Source organism: Mesoplodon bidens (genome assembly GCF_964165515.1).
Source record: "Mesoplodon bidens genome assembly, chromosome: X".
Lineage (NCBI taxonomy): Eukaryota > Metazoa > Chordata > Mammalia > Artiodactyla > Ziphiidae > Mesoplodon > Mesoplodon bidens.
Genome location: NC_138163.1, coordinates 37344621 through 37363040, shown reverse-complemented (window position 1 = coordinate 37363040; position 18420 = coordinate 37344621). Strand labels below are relative to the sequence as shown.

General features: G+C 47.1%; 1 protein-coding gene across 3 annotated transcripts; it reads right to left on the bottom strand.

Annotated features, from left to right (window-relative positions):
- Window positions 1-7752: 7752 nt before the first annotated feature.
- Window positions 7753-11235, bottom strand: RPL39 (ribosomal protein L39). 3 transcript variants are annotated; one of them, XM_081222609.1, is made up of 3 exons: window positions 10918-11235; window positions 9592-9695; window positions 7753-7952 (listed from the first exon to the last, which is right to left on the bottom strand). In XM_081222609.1, exons 1-3 carry the CDS (start codon window positions 10918-10920, stop codon window positions 7904-7906), a joined length of 156 nt encoding a protein of 51 aa, XP_081078735.1. In that variant the 5' UTR covers window positions 10921-11235; the 3' UTR covers window positions 7753-7903. The 3 variants fall into 3 exon arrangements, with proteins under 3 accessions (XP_081078735.1, XP_081078734.1, XP_081078733.1); XM_081222608.1 differs by lacking the exon at window positions 10918-11235 and adding an exon at window positions 10670-10891; XM_081222607.1 differs by lacking the exon at window positions 10918-11235 and adding an exon at window positions 10670-10891 and having other exon boundaries at window positions 9605-9695.
- Window positions 11236-18420: the final 7185 nt, after the last annotated feature.

Here is an 18420-nt window from a genome sequence, read left to right as displayed (position 1 = left end):
GCATGTGCACCCATTTTTCCCTTCCTGTGCTCCTGTTATAACAGTTACCACTGATGCGGTGTTAACTGCATGCCAGGCACTATGGTAATGCAGACAAAAAAAAGGTTGCGTGCCATTTCAGTAAACAAGAACGTCACCCACCATCAAACCATCAGCCACTGCAGAGGTCCCAACAGCGCGCCCTGAGGGGAATTCAGACGAAGAGAAACAGGATACTGGCCCTAGATAGTTAAGATGCATATCTAAGGAATGATTTCCATGAGCCCAGACTCTGGCATCTTCCCATACATAGAAAAGTGCTGAAATCATTAACGTGAGAGGTCTGTTTTTTTGATTAGCAGTCATCTTCTGATGTTTGACTATATTTTTTTTCCAGCAAAAACTCCTATATATCGTGGCTCCTCCCTTGCCTCAGAGCTCTCTGAAAGGCTGTCTCCTGGGCTGTAGTCCTCACTAAGGTCCCCAAATAAAGTATAACTTGCAACTTTTAAGTTGTGGGAGTTTTTGTGGGTTTTTTTCAGTCACTAGTAAGCATATTGCATGCATTATCTCCTTTAATCATCACACTGAAATTCCGAGGTTCTCATAATTTCCCCATTTTATAGTCAAGGAAAACTGAGACTCAGGGAAAGTAAGTGACTTGCCCAAGTTCTCACAGCTAGAAGGTGTTAGAACCAAGTGTTCCAACCCAGACTCCAGAGTCTGACCTCTTAAATCCTAGGCTCTCCTCCTCTGTGAGACAAATCCCTACTCCTGTGCTCTGACTCATCACTTCCCAGCCCTTGGGAGCTCTGATCCACTGACGATTTGTATTGTCCCCTCTGTGTTCCTACTTTTTCCCTTCTGTGCCCTTCACATCATTAGGCAAACAAGCTGTCACTTCCCGGGTCAAGACAAAACCCCTCCTCTAACCCCACAGATTTCTCCATTTCTCTCTTGACTCGAATATTCACTACTCAACTGTCTATTGAGTATCTTCACCTGGAAGGCTTACAGCCATCCCATGCTAAATATACCCCAAACTGAACCCTTGACCACTCTGCTTTCCCACCAGAAAACTATTCTCATGGTCTTTCCCTCTCAGCGAATGACACCACCAACCACCTTGTTGCTCAAGCCAGAAACTTGGGCATCATCCTTGCCACTTCCCTCTTCCTCTTCTCCTACGCTCAGTCAGTCACAAGTCTTGTTGATTCTACGAGATCTCTCCTCTGTCCATTTAACTCCATCTCCACTGCCTCTGCCCTAGTGCTGGCCACCATCCTTTCTCATGCGGACTACAAACCACAGCCTCTTACTAGTCTCTGCTTCTAGCCTATGCTCCCCCATCCCCAGCCAGTCTGATCTTAGCACTCCACACACTAACCCCAGTGATTTCTTAAACCCAAACCCGATAGGCATCTGTCCATTTTCAAGCCCTTCAATGTTTTTCTGGGCCTCAAGATGCAATCCAAGCTCTGTCTCAAGGCTTTGAGCCTCCCACTGATCTGGCCTCTGCTTACTCTCCAGCTTCCTCCTTCATTACTACTTCCTCTGGGCACCCTTCTCCCGCCACCCCTGAGTATGTCCCCTTCCCACACTTCTGCCACACAGAGTGACCTTCAGTTCCCTAAAGTCTCCCAGCTTTCTATTTATTTTTCTTGGGGGGGGCGCCCACATGGCATGTGGGATCTAGTTCCCTGCCCAGGGATCGAATACATGCCCCATGCAGTGGAAGCGTGGAGTCTTAACCACTGGACCACCAGGGAAGTCCCTCCCAGCTTTCTCCTGACTGGGCCTTTTCACAGTCTGTATCCTCTGTGTAGGACATGAACACACCACACTCCACCCGCCAGATCTAACTCCTCTTTGGCCTTCGGGGCTCAGCTTGCTCTTCCTCAGTCCCTCACTCCCATGTTCAGGGAAGGTTCCCAAGGACCTAGTGCCTTCCTCAGCACAGCACTTAGCATCAGGGGCTGTGGCTGTCTGCACATTCGTCTGTCCCCTGCAGACTGTGAGCCGGTGAAGATGGGGGCCTGTGGATGTGGCTCACCCCTGCAGCCCAGCACCCAGCACCTAGCACCATGCATCCACCTCGTAGTCTGTATTGGGCCTTTGCGGAATGAATAAGCGGGAGTCGGAGGCAGCTGACCTTGAATTAGATCCACAGGCTTTCTGATTAAACTAATAGTTGTTTCTTTGTAGGTCATGTGCGTTCTGTTCCAATGCCTATCTCCCTTTGGTGGCCCCAGTGGAAACACTTTTTCTAATGAATCAGATACACATTTAGAGACTTACAAATGTAGCATTAGAGGTTCATGATTTTAGAACCAATCTCCTCATTTTGAGCGGCAGAAAACTGAAGTCCCCAAAGCTGACGTGGTTTGTTAGTAGCAGGCTCATTGCAGCTGTAAAACTGGGACTATATCTTGTCTTACTTCCGTTACTCTGGTACCTAACTGTTGGTAATGCCTGTCTTCTTTCATTTAAACGGTAAGGTAGGTTGCACTGTGACTGTGGCTTTCACGATTAACCATGTGTTAATATTAAATGGGGCTGGGACTTCCCTGGTGGCGCAGTGGTTAAGAATCCGCCTGCCGGGCTTCCCTGGTGGCGCAGTGGTTGAGAGTCTGCCACGGAGCAACTAAGTCCCTGAGCCGCAACTACTGAGCCTGCATTCTAGAGCCCGTGCTCTGCAACAAGAGAAGCCACCGCAATGAGAAGCCCGTGCACCACAACGAAGAGTAGCCCTTGCTCACCACAAGTATAGAAAGCCCGCGTGCAGCAACAAAGACCTAATGCAGCCACAACTTAATTAATTAATTAATTAATTAATTAATTTAAAAAGAGAGAACGCAGTTCCACTTAGGGTCAGGCTGAGGCAGAAGTCCTGTCCCATGGCTCCTGGGTCTCCAGCGACAGCTTTGGACATGCAGCTGCAGGTGGCCTCATCAGTGACCATAGTTCAAGTGCAGGTGTCGGCCCACCAGTGTGGTGGTGAATGAGGTGCTCCTACAGAGGGTGAGTAGTGAGAACAGTGCCATTCCCTACTCGTTACACCTGAGCTTTCATGATGTAACCGATTCTCCAGATTCTTTCCCTAGTGCCTTAAACCCCAGCCACCTACCTACCAACCACGCATGCGCACACACACACCCTTTGCCTCCTCGTGAACCTGGGTGAGGCCTTCCCGCAACTTCCCAGGCAAGTCATTCCTCCTTCACCCTTTGTAAACACACGTTAAGGCACACATTTTGCACTGCTCTTGCTCTCTTGTATGTCCCTCTCCTCATTCGTTCATTCGTTCGTTCAACAAATTTATTGAGCACTTCCTTTTCTCACTCTCTCAACAAATATATTTATTGGGCACCTCTGTTATGCCAGCTGCTGGTATGTAAGAGCAATCAGCAGTGAGCAAGACAGACCCTATCCTTGTAGAGCTCAGTCTAATGAGGGAGACAGACGTCAATTAACTAACCACACGTAGACCTTTACAGTTACAATTGGGAAGGACACTCCACAGAGTGACTTAGAGGTACTGAGCGGCAGGACCTAACTGGATTGAGGGGAGAGGAGCTGTCAGGGAAGGTCTCCCTGTGGAGGTGCAAAGTAGCTTGAGACCTAAAGGATGAATGGGAGTTCACCAGGTGAGGAGGGAGAACATTCCAGGTAAAGGGAATAACAGTGGGAAGGCTGAGGCCGGGTGGAGCTTGATGCTTTGAGGGACAAAGAGGTCAGTGTGGCTGGATCCAGTTTTGTGAGTGAAGAGAGGGTAGGAGCCACCTGTGCTCCTTTTGGGCCATGTTAAGAAGTGAGATTTATCCGTAGAGTAGTGTGAAGGATTGCAAGGGGGAGTGGTGTGCCGGCAGATCTGTGTCTCGAAAAGCTCACTCTGGCTGGCCACAGGGCTGTTAAACCACGGTTTCTCAACCTTGGCATTATTGACATTTTGGGCCCGATGATTTTTATTTATTTATTTATTTATTTTGCGCCGTACGCGGGCCTCTCACTGTTGTGGCCTCTCCCGTTGCGGAGCACAGGCTCCGGACGCGCAGGCTCAGCGGCCATGGCTCACGGGCCCAGCCGTTCCGCGGCATGTGGGATCCTCCCGGACCAGGGGCACGAACCCGTGTCCCCTGCATCGGCAGGCGGACTCCCAACCACTGCGCCACCAGGGAAGCCCCCGATGATTCTTTGTTGTGGGGGATTGTCCCATGCATGGTAAGGATGTTTAGCAGCATCCCTGGCTACACATCCTCTAGCTGCCAGTGGCACCTCCCCGTCCCCTAGTTGTTGCAACCAAAGATGGCTCCAGGCATTGCCAAATGTCCCCTGGGGGGCAAAGTTGCTCCCAATGAAGAGTCGATTAGTTTTCTCCGAGGGTTTGCCACCCTCCCTCCCTCCGTTCCCAGACGGGCATATCTGATGTGCACAGGCACAGATGCACGGCATGCTCTCTTGACTGCAATACCTCTGAGGGTCATGCTTGCCTCTGGCTCCCCAAATACCCAACGTTTTGTATAAGCAGGGGCTTCATGTTTGCTTCTCTGGGCCAGAACACCCTCAGGGAAGGGTAAATGGTTAATATTTCACCCTGTTCTTTCCAAGAAAATCTACTTCCTGTTCAATCTGGTTCTCATTGCCATTCCTGCTGACAGCAGCTACCTGCCATGTTAAGTACTCAGACTGTTAGTTGCTATCAGCAGGAATGAGAATTGTGGAACTTTTTTTTAACCCTGGCCAATGAAAGCACCAATTCCTAACCACTGGACTGCCAGGGGATTCCCCTTTCTTCTTTTTTTAAAATTTTATTTTCTTGTTTGAGAATTGTTTAACTTTTTTTCATCTGTAAAATGGGAGCACTATCTGGTAGGACGGATCCTTGACCGACATTATCATTCAATCCTTACAAACCCAAAGTAGGTATGATTCTGGATAAGTCTCCTGATGTTTCCACAGCTGGTTCAGTAACAGAGGTGGGATTCAACTGGAGGTGAGTGTAAGGTCCAGAATTTTAGTCCTCACGTCACCCTACCTCCTTTCTTTCCAAGACCTCGAGGGGTTACTCTACTCCAAATGCAAATCCTGGAACTAGAAGGGAACTGGCATCTCTCCAAAGGCTGACACTGAGCACCAACTCCATGCCAGCTCTGCCTGATGTCCCCCCTGACGACCTGCCCCTTCCCACTGTCTTCGGTCCCTGTGTCTTTTTTTTTTTTTTTTTTTTTTTTGCGGTACGCGGGCCTCTCACTGCTGTGGCCTCCCCCGCTGCAGAGCACAGGCTCCGGACGCGCAGGCCCAGCGGCCATGGCTCACGGGCCCAGCAGCTCCGCGGCATGTGGGATCCTCCCAGACCGGGGCACGAACCCGTATCCCCTGCATCGGCAGGCGGACTCTCAACCACTGCGCCACCAGGGAGGCCCCCTGTGTCTTATTTTTGTTTTATCCAGCATACAGCCCATGTCTGCTGGGGAGGGGTCCACACCAAAACTTTAATCCTGCTCACTCCTCATTCCTCTTCCCCTTTTCCTAGTTAGGCACTGAATCAACTGCTTCAGTGCATTATTTACTTCATCCCCACAGCCCTCTGAGGGAGGTCCCATATTGCAGATGACACTGAGGCTTACAGCTGGTGCATGAAGAGCCGGATTTGAATGCAGACTATGCAGTCTTGTCACTCCAGACTGCCAACTCTTGGCCACCACTCTGCTGCTGCCTGCTTCTCAGTAGGCCATTGAGGGATGGCCAGCATCACCACGGGGTTGACTGTCTTTTAAAAGCTGACCTTGGGCTTCCCTGGTGGCGCAGTGGTTGAGAGTCCGCCTGCCGATGCAGGGGACACGGGTTCATGCCCCGGTCCGGGAAGATCCCACATGCCGTGGAGCGACTGGGCCCGTGAGCCATGGCCGCTGAGCCTGCACGTCCGGAGCCTGTGCTCCACAACGGGAGAGGCCACAACAGTGAGAGGTCTGCGTATCGGGGCGGGGGGGGAAAGCTGATGTTATGCTGCACCTCTTATAGGTAAACGTAAGTCCTAAATATCTCAAAGCTCCCATTTCTCCCTTCAGGAAGCAGCAATCTAGTCCACCGAGGAAACAAATACCAGCACTTACTGCACGAGGCAGTGAGGAACCACTGGATCCAGGACCTGGATCCAACCCCAGGCTCAAAAGAAACCCCTTTTACATGGCCAACCAACCCTGGTGTCCATCATTTTCCCTTTCAATTTTAATACTCCTTATTCAAGGTCTATAGAGAAAGCTCGCTCTGCCGTGTGACCTTGGCCTTGTCATAACCTCCCTGGGCTCAGCGAGGAGCCTACCTACTCTGAATGGTGAGAGTGAGGTATTCCTAATACCCCAAAATGGTTAGAAATTTCCATCACATGACTGTCAATTAATTATATCAAGTCCCTCTGCCTTGGACTTGAATAACATTTTTAGCACATTAACATTTACCAACTGCTGTTCATACAGTGGCAGCTGTCTTTGAATATGAAGGAAACACTGATGCAGTAAGAGAAAATATTTGAAATCTAGGAGCTTGTAAAGGAAGTGGAAATGTTTTTCCAAGATCTGTTGGCAGCTCCCACGTTCTTGGGCTGGTGGGTATTCTGCAGCCCATCCTTCAAACTTCTGGTGAGCACAGTAGTCCTTCTTAAGGACTGTGGTCATGAGCGCCCTAGTGTGGTTACAGGTCAGGGGCCCCTCGGTTGTGCAAGGGGTGCAACCACCATTTGCTGCACTCTGACAGCTCCTGTCACTTGCTTTGCTCTGTCCAGTGCAGGCTCCCTACAAGCTGGGTAGGGAGTTAGCACCAATCCTGATCCCCCTTCCTCTGCAGCAGTTCCAGCCTAATTCCACAGGTAACTAGCTGGGGCACTCTGGCTTCCTCCCATCTTTCCCAGACATTAGATATGGCCTGTGTATTGGCCTATTACTAGCCTAACGTACATCTGTCTATCCATCGGTTAAACTCAAGTACCTAAGAATAGTGCCTGGCCTGTAAATTTGAATGTATTAAATGTCAAAAATACTCTTGATTTCTTTCAACCATTTAAAAATGCAAGGACTTCCCTGGTGGCGCGGGTGGTGGTTAAGAATCGGCCTGCCAATGCAGGCGACACAGGTTCGAGCCCTGGTCCGGGAGGATCCCACATGCCACGGAGCAAGTAAGCCCGTGCGCCACAACTACTGAGCCTGCGCCCTAGAGCCCGCAAGCCACAACTACTGAGCCTGCGCGCAGCAACAGAGACCCAACGCAGCCAAAAATACATACATAAATTTATTTTAAAACATAAATTAAAAAATGCAGAACTTTAGTTCACAGTCAGCAGACCAGCTTGCCAATCCCTGGTCCATGTGATTCCTACTCTGAGGACCAGCACCACAGAATAGTATATGAAGATGCTTTTTATGGGACTTCCCTGGCAGTTCAGTGGTTAAGACTGCACAAGTTCGATCCTTGGTCAGGGAACTGACTCTGCCTGCATCATGGTATGCCCCCCACCCACAAAAGCCTTTTATTTTAAGGTGCTACCCTCAGGTATGAGGATGACACATATGCGCACTTCCCATAACAGTAGGTATAAGAGCTGCTGATTACAGGGAGCTATTAAACAACAAAATCTAAAAAACCAGTTCCTTACTTTTACTAGCCATACTTCTAAGTACCTGGTAACTAGAGAACATTTCTATCATTGGACAGTCCTGTGTTACATCTGATAGGAGGGGTATTTATTCAGTACGTCATCACAAAACAGAATAATAATAGTTCCAACAGAAGGTTCACGTGTTTATTACTGAGCTACACAGTGGGCAGTGATGAGGAAAGATCAAGAAAAGAGGAGCGCATAAAACGCAGGCAGACGTTCCAGACACTATTGGTGTTTTGATCATGTGTGACACTTCATATGTGAGGCTCGTTATAGACCCAGCTTGGTTCTTCTCCAATGTCTTCTCTTAGAGTTGTACCTACACAGAAGGGAATCACAGATTACAAAGGCGGTCTGACCTCAATTTACTGTCCACAAACTTTGCCTTAAAGTACCATAAAAATCTTTGAAAGAAAAAAGGTTCCACTTTCCCTATCTTTAACAAGTTTGGAGCTCTTTTTGGAGAGTAAAAAACGATTTGCTAGATGTTTTCAAGAACTAGTCAAAGCAATTTTTTACCTCTCAAAATGATTCCAGGCTAAGGAAAACACACACTGGTTCCTTATAGGGACTAAGTAGTGGAGAAGCTCCCTCTTCTCCCCAAGTGTACACTCATTCACTTTTGATTCAACAGACCTGGGGTAGACCGAGAGACATATAACCTCCCCTTCTGAATTATATCAAAACCAGTAATGCGGGCTTCCCTGGTGGCGCAGTGGTTGAGAGTCCACCTGCCTATGCAGGGGACACGGGTTCGAGCCCTGGTCCGGGAAGATCCCAAATGCCGCGGAGCAGCTGGGCCTGTGAGCCATGGCCGCTGAGCCTGCGCGTCCGGAGCCTGTGCTCCGCAACGGGAGAAGCCATAGCGGTGAGAGGCCCGCGTACTGAAGAAGAAAAAAAAACAAAAACAAAAACAGTAATGCTACATAATAGGTCATACATACAAAAAAGCTCTTGCATAATTTTAATACTACATTAACATCCTCAGTCTCTTCAATACCAGAGCCAAGTTGTTTGCAGAGCTAAGGCCATCTCAGAAATGTTCATGTCGATCTGTCACGATTTTACCCCCATATAAGGCAAAATCAAAAATGATCAACACAGATTTGCTTTCAGCAGGATTATGTCAGTACTTCCACGAAATGGAGCACTGTAATTGCAACCTGCTTTCAATACACTTTAAAAGTTAGACAACACACACACACACACACACAAAGCCAGACCACAGAGCAAGAGACCAGCATCTGATAACTGCAGGTACCCTCTATTGAACTAGGCACTGAGCTTTATATACATTTCTTTCATTCCTCACAACTATAAAGGCAGGTCCTACCATCATTGGATGAGGACACGATAAACCAAAGGTTGCAATTAATTGGCCTATAAAGCTACAGTGGGTGGTGATTTCACATGTGTAACTGGCTAAATGAATTAAGGAAATGGGCCGTCCATCTTATGTTCTGGCTCAGACTGAAGACAAGGAAATTAACAAATATTGGAGGAGTGTCTGCCCCTAAGCCGAGCTGTGGGCTGACTGTCCAGAAACCCAGAAGAAGCACATTTAAAAAAAAAAAAAAAAAACCCAGAAGAAGCACATTAAAAAAAAACAACCCAGGGCTTCTCTGCTGGCGCAGTGGTTGGGAGTCCGCCTGCCGATGCGGGGGGTGGTGGTCGTGCCCCGGTCCAGGAAGATCCCACATGCCACGGAGCGGCTGGGCCCGTGAGCCATGGCCGCTGAGCCTGTGCTTCCGGAGCCTGTGCTCCGCAGCGGCGCTGAGAGGCCCACGTACCGGGAAAAAAAAAAAACAAAAAAAAAAACAAAAAAAAAAAACCAAAGAATTTCAGAATGGTGGCTCAGGACGAATTAAATTGCATGTAACTTTCAATTGTGCATTTACGCCCCCCCACAGTAATCCTAAATTCAACAAAACACAAGGGCGGGGAGTGTTTGCCTCTACCTGATTTTATTACCAGTTTTCATTCGAATCCATTGAGGAATGGGGCGATTCTGCTTTTGTTTCTTGGCCAGGAATCGCTTGATCCTGAAAGTCTTGTGAGAAGACTGGGAAGGAAATGCAATCAATTTAACAGCAATACCAGAGCTTGCTCCAATGATTCAAAGTCAGGAACTCCCTAAATCCAACAAATATTCAAATGCTTAACATATACCAAGAACAACCCTCTCGATGCTAAACCCATCACTGCCCTTTGCTTTGTTCCTCACTTCTCCGGAGGCAGATACCATAATTCCCACTGTTCAAAGAAAAATCAGTAGTCAGGGAGGTAGGTAACCTGCCCCCAAAGCAGAGTATTAGTGTGCAGATTTGGCTGGGATTCAAACCCAGGTCCTTTCTGCTCCAAGGCTAGGGCGTGTTCCAGTCTTCCCTGCAGTCAACCCAGGACTGAGAGGACTATAGCCAGAGATGGCGGGGACTAAAGCACGTGGTTTTCAGGAACAATCCCTTGCAAGTCAGTGAGTCTCAGCGCACTATTTTGTACACCAGGGTACTGGGACTTCCCTGGTGGTCGAGTGGTTAGGATCCCACGCTTCCACTGCTGGGGGGCCTGGTTCGATCCCTGGTCGGGAATCCAACAAGCCACACGGAGCGGCAAAAAAAAAAAAAAAAGATTTACACAAAGTCCCTGACTTTCGGTAAATCTGTTCTAGCCCACTGACCATTTTGGTATTAATTCTAACTCTATTTAAAACGTTACTTTCCCAAGGGTGACTTTCCCAGTTTCCCGTCACATTCAGGGCACATCACCCCTTGATCCAGGCGTTTCTACGAGGTGATGTTCAAGTCCCTGAACAAAGGGCTAAAAAGTCCTGTAATCTCATAACGTGGAAGGATCCTGGCCCCCAAGTAAAAACAGTCTTTGAAAACCAGCAGCCTACATTCCCTTTTCGATGCCAAGAACATCCCGCGTGTCGCATGCAGCCCGAAGTCAGGCCACGATTTCTGCGGTACCCCCTCGATTTCTCTTCTTGCCCCCGAAACAGAGTTCGCTCCGGGAAAAACGGGAATCCCTGCCCACCTGAGCAGTGGCCTGGAGCAGAGAGAGCCCCTTCGGACCTCGCGGGGCCAGCGCAGCCCGCCCCTCCCCAGGTGATCGCTCGCTTCCCGCCAGGCCCTCGGACTGGAGCCGTGGCCCAACTCCATCTCCTCTGGAAAAGGCCTTAAAAAGGGTCCTGCACATCGGCGCAGCCCGCGGCACCGGCGAGCTCGCAGAGACCTCAGTTCTCGGAAAGCCACCCCAGACCCGATGGTAACAGATGGACTTACCATGCCGAGGAGCAAATCCAGCACCACATAGGATGGCGGACAAGAGAAAAGAGGAGGTATCCAACGGAAGGACGTGTTTAGAGGGCGCCGCCGGGGGCCGGGCTTGGGGAGGACACGTCATGCGCACACCATCGCCTCCTGGCGGCCGCTCTCTGCGCACGCTCCCGTGAGACCGTGTGAAACCGCGCTCATTCGTGCGAAATGGAATTCCCTTTGCTTCAGTTCCGTAAGTGGGTTTTTCAGGACCCCGTTAGTGTGCCGGGGCACCCTGTGTCATGGGTGAGACACACAGTCCGTGATAAATGCCAAGGCAGAAACCTTTCCGAAGGGGGGAGGAGCGGAGTGGGCGGGGCTATCTCCAAGGAGGGCGGGGGAGATGTCATGTTCCGGTGCGAGGGACTTCGGTCCTGCGTTTGGGAGGGAGCGCGCCTAGGGGCAGGGGCTGGGAGCCCCGCCGGAGTGGGCTAGGGGGTATGCCCCCGGCTTTTTCTTGGTGGTTGTTTCCACTAGGCTAGGCCGTGCGGGATGGGAAGGTACAGTGGTGTTGGCCATGGGGCGTTAGACTAGGCAAGAGGCTGCCAATCAAGGTTTTTTTTTCCCCTTCCAGTTATATTGAGATATAATTGACATACAGCACTGTATAACCAATCAAGGTTTTACACAACCCAGAGTACTAAGGATCACGGCTCTAATCAAGGTTTTAAACTGAGAAAGTTCTGGACAGAACATTCCCTTGGCTGCTAGGAAGCTCAGACGGACTTTGTAACCCACCTTTGGCAAAATGTACGGGAATTAATGGCACACGTTTTGGATGTTAATGTTCCCCGTTTTCATCTTTTTCTTCTCCCCATTTAGAAACAAAGATCTCTACAGTCACTTCAAGCATTTTTGCACCAATAGATTAAGGTAAGGGTTTTTAACCTGGGGTCCACAAGGGTCAATGTATAGAATTCACAGGGTACATGAACGTGGATGGAAAAAAAAATCACAACTTCGTTTTCATCAAACTCTGAAACGTAGTGCTTCCTTTATTTACAAATGTAGGCAACAAACTACAGTGACATTAGCAGTACCTGTGACTTGGTCACCAATAGAAATCAAAGATGGTTTCATCACACTGCAGTTGATGCAGATGTCTCAAAATATCATTTATGTACTCATCACTTCTTTGAAATTACAGTAGACCCACAAGAACTCTGTTAATCCTGTATGTTGCTATAGTACACATTTCTTTTCGAAAATATTTTGATAGCTGTATTGCAGTGTGATTGGTTTTCTTTATCATCCTGTGTACTTTGTTTTATGCATTTAACAACATTCTGAGAAGGACTTCCCTGGTGGCGCAGTGGTTAAGAATCCGCCTGCCAGGATATAAAATTAATGCACAGAAATCTCTGGCATTCCTGTACACTAATGATGAAAAATCTGAAAATGAAATCAAGAAAACACTCCCATTTACCATTGCAACAAAAAGAATAAAATATTTAGGAATAAACCTACCTAAGGAGACAAAAGACCTGTATGCAGAAAATTATAAGACACTGATGAAAGAAATTAAAGATGATACAAATAGATGGAGAGATATACCATGTTCTTGGATTGGAAGAATCAACATTGTGAAAATGACTCTACTACCCAAAGCAATCTACAGATTCAATGCAATCCATATCAAACTACCACTGGCATTTTCCACAGAAGTAGAACAAAAACTTTCACAATTTGTATGGAAACACAAAAGACCCCGAATAGCCAAAGCAATCTTGAGAACGAAAAACGGAGCTGGAGGAATCAGGCTCCCTGACTTCAGACTATACTACAAAGCTACAGTAATCAAAACAGTATGGTACTGGCACAAAAACAGAAAGATAGATCAATGGAACAGGCTAGAAAGCCCAGAGATAAACCCACGCACACACGGTCACCTTATCTTTGATAAAGGAGGCAGGAATGTACAGTGGAGAAAGGACAGTCTCTTCAATAAGTGGTGCTGGGAAAACTGGACAGGGACATGTAAAAGTATGAGATTAGATCACTCCCTTACACCATACACTAAAATAAGCTCAAAATGGATTAAAGACCTAAATGTAAGGCCAGACACTATCAAACTCTTAGAGGAAAACATAGGCAGAACACTCTATGACATAAATCACAGCAAGATCCTTTTTGACCCACCTCCTAGAGAAATGGAAATAAAGACAAAAATAAACACATGGGACCTAATGAAACTTAAAAGCTTTTGCACAGAAAAGGAAACCATAAACAAGACCAAAAGACAACCCTTAGAATGGGAGAAAATATTTGCAAATGAAGCAACTGACAAAGGATTAATCTCCAAAATTTATAAACAGCTCATGCAGCTCAATAACAAAAAAACAAACAACCCAATCCAAAAATGGGCAGAAGATCTAAATAGACATTTCTTCACAGAAGATATACAGACTGCCAACAAACATATGAAAGGATGCTCAACATCTTTAATCATTAGAGAAATGCAAATCAAAACTACAATGACATATCATCTCACACCAGTCAGAATGGCCATCATCAAAAAATCTAGAAACAATAAATGCTGGAGAGGGTGTGGAAAAAAGGGAACACTCTTGCACTGCTGGTGGGAATGTGAATTGGAACAGCCACTATGGAGAACAGTATGGAGGTTCCTTAAAAAACTACAAATAGAACTACCATATGACCCAGCAATCCCACTACTGGGCATATACCCTGAGAAAACCATAATTCAAAAAGAGTCAGGTACCAAAATGTTCATAGCAGCCCTATGTACAATAGCCCGGAGATGGAAACAACCTAAGTGTCCATCATCAGATGAATGGGTAAAGAAGATGTGGCACATATATACAATGGAATATTACTCAGCCATAAAAAGAAACAAAATTGAGCTATTTGTAATGAGGTGGATGGACCTAGAGTCTGTCATACAGAGTGAAGTAAGTCAGAAAGAGAAAGACAAATACTGTATGCTGACACATATATATGGAATTTAAGAAAAAAAAATGTCCTGAAGAACACAGGGTAAGACAGGAATAAAGACACAGACCTACTAGAGAATGGACTTGAGGATATGGGGAGGGGGAAGAGTAAGCTGTGACAAAGCGAAAGAGTGGCATGGACATATATACACTACCAAACGTAAGGTAGATAGCTAGTGGGAAGCAGTCGCATAGCACAGGGAGATCAGCTCGGTGCTTTGTGACTGCCTGGAGGGGTGGGATAGAGAGGGTGGGAGGGAGACGCAAGAGGGACGGGATATGGGAACATATGTATATGTATAACTGATTCATTTTGTTATAAAGCAGAAACTAACACACCATTGTTAAGCAATTATACTCCAATAAAGATGTAAAAAAAAAATTACAGCCATCCTAGTGGGTACCCATCCTTTCGGGAGCCCACTCCAATCAGGTTTTCACCTAGCACTCAAGCTGAAACTGTACTTAAGATCATCAGTGACCTCTGTGTTGCTAAATCCTCGGATCTGATCTGATCTGACCTATCAACATTTGTCTTAGTTGACCTTTCCTTAGAATACTTTTTCACTTGGCTTCCAGGACAGCACACTTGGTTTTCTTCCTATCCTTCTGCCTGCTCCTTCAGAATCTCTTTTTTCTGGTTCTTCTTTATCTCATTTCCTCCTCAACTCTTTATTCAAAAGTCGTCTTCTCAGGACTTCCCTGGTGGTCCAGTGGCTAAGACTCCGTGCTCCCAATGCAGGGGGCCCGGGTTTGATCCCTGGTCAGGCAACTAGATCCCACATGCGTGCCGCAACTAAGAGTTCACATGCCACAACTAAAGATCCCGCATGCAGCAACTAACACCCGATGCAGCTAAATAAATATTAAAAAAAGTCATCTTTTCATTGAAGCCTTTCAACCCCTATCCATGAACATCATACTCCTTTCCCGATTTATTTTTTCTCCTAAGCACCTGTCACTTTCTAACAATACATATTTTGCTTGATTTCTCTCTCCACTTTAATGTAAGTACCATGAAGTCAGGAATTTTGTCTGTTTCATTCACTGATGTAATTCCAGAATCTAGAACATGAATGGTACATGGTGTGTGCTCAAAAAATGTCAAATGAATAAATGACTGCATGATTGATGGCAGCTTGAACTAGGGTAATGAAGGCCTGGAGGAGGGAGATGAATGGCACAGGATGATTGAGTGGCCTTGGGGAGTGAGGATGGAGTCAGACATGATCCTCAGTGCTGAGTGAGTAGGTGGTTCACATCCTCTGTGAAGCAGGAGGATGGGAGGAACGTTGAGTTCAATTTGGGGCCAGGGATACTTGGGGTCATTGGGTGATGTCCAGTAGGGAGCTGCATCTGAGATCAAGGGATTGGTCAGGGCTGGAGATATGGAGGATAGCCTTAAAGTCTGGATATATAGATAATACATCATGCATTACAGTAGCAATGAACAATCATGTATTTAACCATGCCTCCGTAGTATAAGCTTAATAAATATTTGGTGGATGAATAAATGAGCTCTGTGAGATTTCTAAGGATGGCCGATCCTAGGTATTCTCGGTACATACTTTCTAAGAATTCACCAAATGTCAGACTGTCTTTGCTACTTGCCTTCCTTAATAAGGATATAAATGGTCATAATAAATTTTTGTCATGTAGAAGACAGTCCCAGAGACAGTAAAGAAAGAGACAGTAAAGAAAATTCTGGGCCACCCCCATAAAAACATGTAACATATAGAGCCTCTATATACCAACAAAAGGCCACAAACTCCTCTAATCTTTCTCCTATGGAATTAGTTTAGATAAGGTCTGTGAATACCATAGGAAGTTAGATCTTAATTTATCATCAGAGTTAAATTACTGCCTCAGGACTACCTTGTATATGCCTGCTGGGCAAGGGGGTGTGGTTCCTGATTTTGAAGGCATGAAAGCCTCATGAATGCCCAAGCCACTCCCTTTTCACTGCCCTGGAGGTAGCTATTCCCACTGCCCTCACTCCTTGAATTTCTCCTGCCTACTTCCCTTAGCATTGCTTCTCTCCACCAGAGCAGCAAACTCTCCAGGGCTGTCAGCATCTGGAGGGTGGGGACCTTGTTCACAACTGTGGCCTTAGTGCCAACACATAGGAGGTGCTTGATGAATGTTCAGATATCCAGTGTCTGAGCTGTCTCCATCCTGTCTTTATTTCCAAAGAAATCAAACCTGTGTCCGAAGAAGGCAAAAATGGAATCAACTGCTTAGCAAGAGGGAGGGCCCTCCTGCAGTCTCAGCAGTTTGTCTGGTTTAGGGATTTTCTTCAGCAACACCCGGCAGCTTAGGGGCAGGAGACTCCCACCCCAGGCCGTCACCACAGCCCCTCACAGGGTGCATTGTGCCCTGGTTATTTCTGGTTGTCTCTTGACACCACTGGCCCATGGTTCCTCAAGGACAAGGACTTGAGTCCTTGAACCCCAGGGCCTCCACACAGTCAGTGACTAGTAAATGTTAAGTGAATACATAAGTGAATGGAAGAAATTTAAGAGGGGGTGGAAAGGAGCTTCCCTGGTGGCGCAGTGGTTGAGAATCCGCCTGCCAATGCAGGAGACACGGGTTCGAGCCCTGGTCCAGGAAGATCCCACATGCCGCGGAGCAACTAAGCCCGTGCAATACAACTACTGAGCCTGCGCTCTAGAGCCTGCGTGCCTAGAGCCTGTGCTCTGCAATAAGGGAAGCCCCCACTTGCCACAACTAGAGAAGGCCCACATGCAGCAATGAAGATCCAACGCAGCCAAAAATTAATTAATTAATTAAAAGAAAAAAAGAGGGGGTGTGGAAGTGTGGTTTAACGAGTTGGACTGGGCAGCAAGTAGAACAAGAGAGGGAGGTACTGACATGAAAACAACTGTGAGAGGGCTGGCAACGGGCCCCAGGCTGGGTACAGAGGCAAGTGATGCCAACTCATGATTGATGGTTCTGGGGTGATGCTTCTCCTAAGCTGCCAAGAGGTTCCCTTTTCACCTGCCTTCTCAGGAAACCTACACTAGTGGTTATCACCTCCCCTGGGTATTCATGCTTTCTCAGTTCTTTCCTTTTGGCTTCTAAACATGCTTTAGTATTTCTCATATTAAAAAAAAATCCTTCCCCAATACCCTTTATCATCACCATTTTTTCACTGCCAAACTTCTCTGAAAAGTTGTCTATGCTGTTTCCATTCTCAGCCCAGTCTGGCTTTCATTCCTTATCATTCCAGGCCATCAATGATTTGTAAGTCACTGAATCCCATGGCCTTTTTTTAAAAAAATATTTTTTGGCTGTGCCACATGGCAGGTGGGATCTTAGTCCACAGACCAGGGATCAAACCCTCACCCCCTGCGGTGGAAGTGTACAGTCTTAACCACTGGACCACCAGGGAAGTCCCCCCATGGCCTTTTTTCAGGCATCACACTTGACCTTCCAGCAGCATCCAACCCTGATGGCCACTCCCCTTCTTCATTCTTATCCTTGGGTTAGGTAATATAATACCAGTCTTCTGGTTTTTCACCTACTCTCTGGCTACTCCTTTTCTGTCTTTATACATTTCCTTACCTGTATAGTATCCTTAGAGTTCTTTAAGGCTGGGTCTTAGGTCTGTTTCTGTTCTTTCTCTACTCTCTCCCCCTAAGTGATTAAATCCAGGCCCATGGCTTCAATGATCACCTGAAAATAGATGAATTCCAAACCTGTATCTCTAGCCCAAATCTCTTCTCTGAGCTCCAAGGCCTGTATATCCCACTGCCCCCATCTCCACTTCCCACCTGCCACTCACCCTCACTGTAACATGGTTTCTGCCTCACCAGTTCACGCGTGCCTCAATACAGCCAAATCCAGTGAACAGTGCACATTTCTTATCTTCCTTAATCTCTCTGTGGCATGGGACACTGCCAGCCATTCTCCTCCTTGAAAATACCCCTTCCATTATGCCAGTACTCTCTCCCAGTTGAGGACCATTCTCTTTCAATCACCTTCGATGGCTCTTCCTCTTTACCTGCCTCTTGGGCTACTGGTTTCTAAAAGCTGAGTAAACATAAAGCAGTGACTTATAAAGTAAAGGCAAACTGACGTCACATTAGAGAAGCTGGCAGGATGGAAATGAAGCAGCAGTTCAAGGATGTTGTCCAGACATTTTGGTTCTTATGGAACAAGAGTGGTGAACCATGATTTGGTCTTCTTGGTGAGCAAAATATAGGCATAGTGCTAGTGAAGGTAGTAACAAATATCATTCATCCACTTTCAAAATTCCCAAAAGGTTAGTTAAGTATCAAAAGTTTAATTTCTCAGGCTTCCCTGGTGGCGCAGTGGTTGGGAGTCCGCCTGCTGATGCAGGGGACGCGGGTTCGTGCCCCGGTCCGGGAAGATCCCACATGCCGCAGAGCGGCTGGGCCCGTGAGCCATGGCCGCTGAGCCTGCGCGTCCGGAGCCTGTGCTCCACAACGGGAGAGGCCGCAGCAGTGAGAGGCCCGCGTACCGCAAAAAAAAAAAAAAAAAAAGTTTAATTTCT

Bases quoted from the DNA above. Each gene is read 5' to 3' on its own strand.
- RPL39 (XM_081222607.1), bottom strand. From the start codon at position 10,831: ATGTGCAGGACCCTTTTTAAGGCCTTTTCCAGAGGAGATGGAGTTGGG. The intron at 9,696-10,669 runs GTGGGCAGGGAT...TTTCCTTCCCAG, and splicing joins TGCTCCAGGCCACTGCTCAG to TCTTCTCACAAGACTTTCAG. The intron at 7,953-9,604 runs GTAATAAAATCA...CCTTCTGTGTAG, and splicing joins ATGGATTCGAATGAAAACTG to GTACAACTCTAAGAGAAGAC.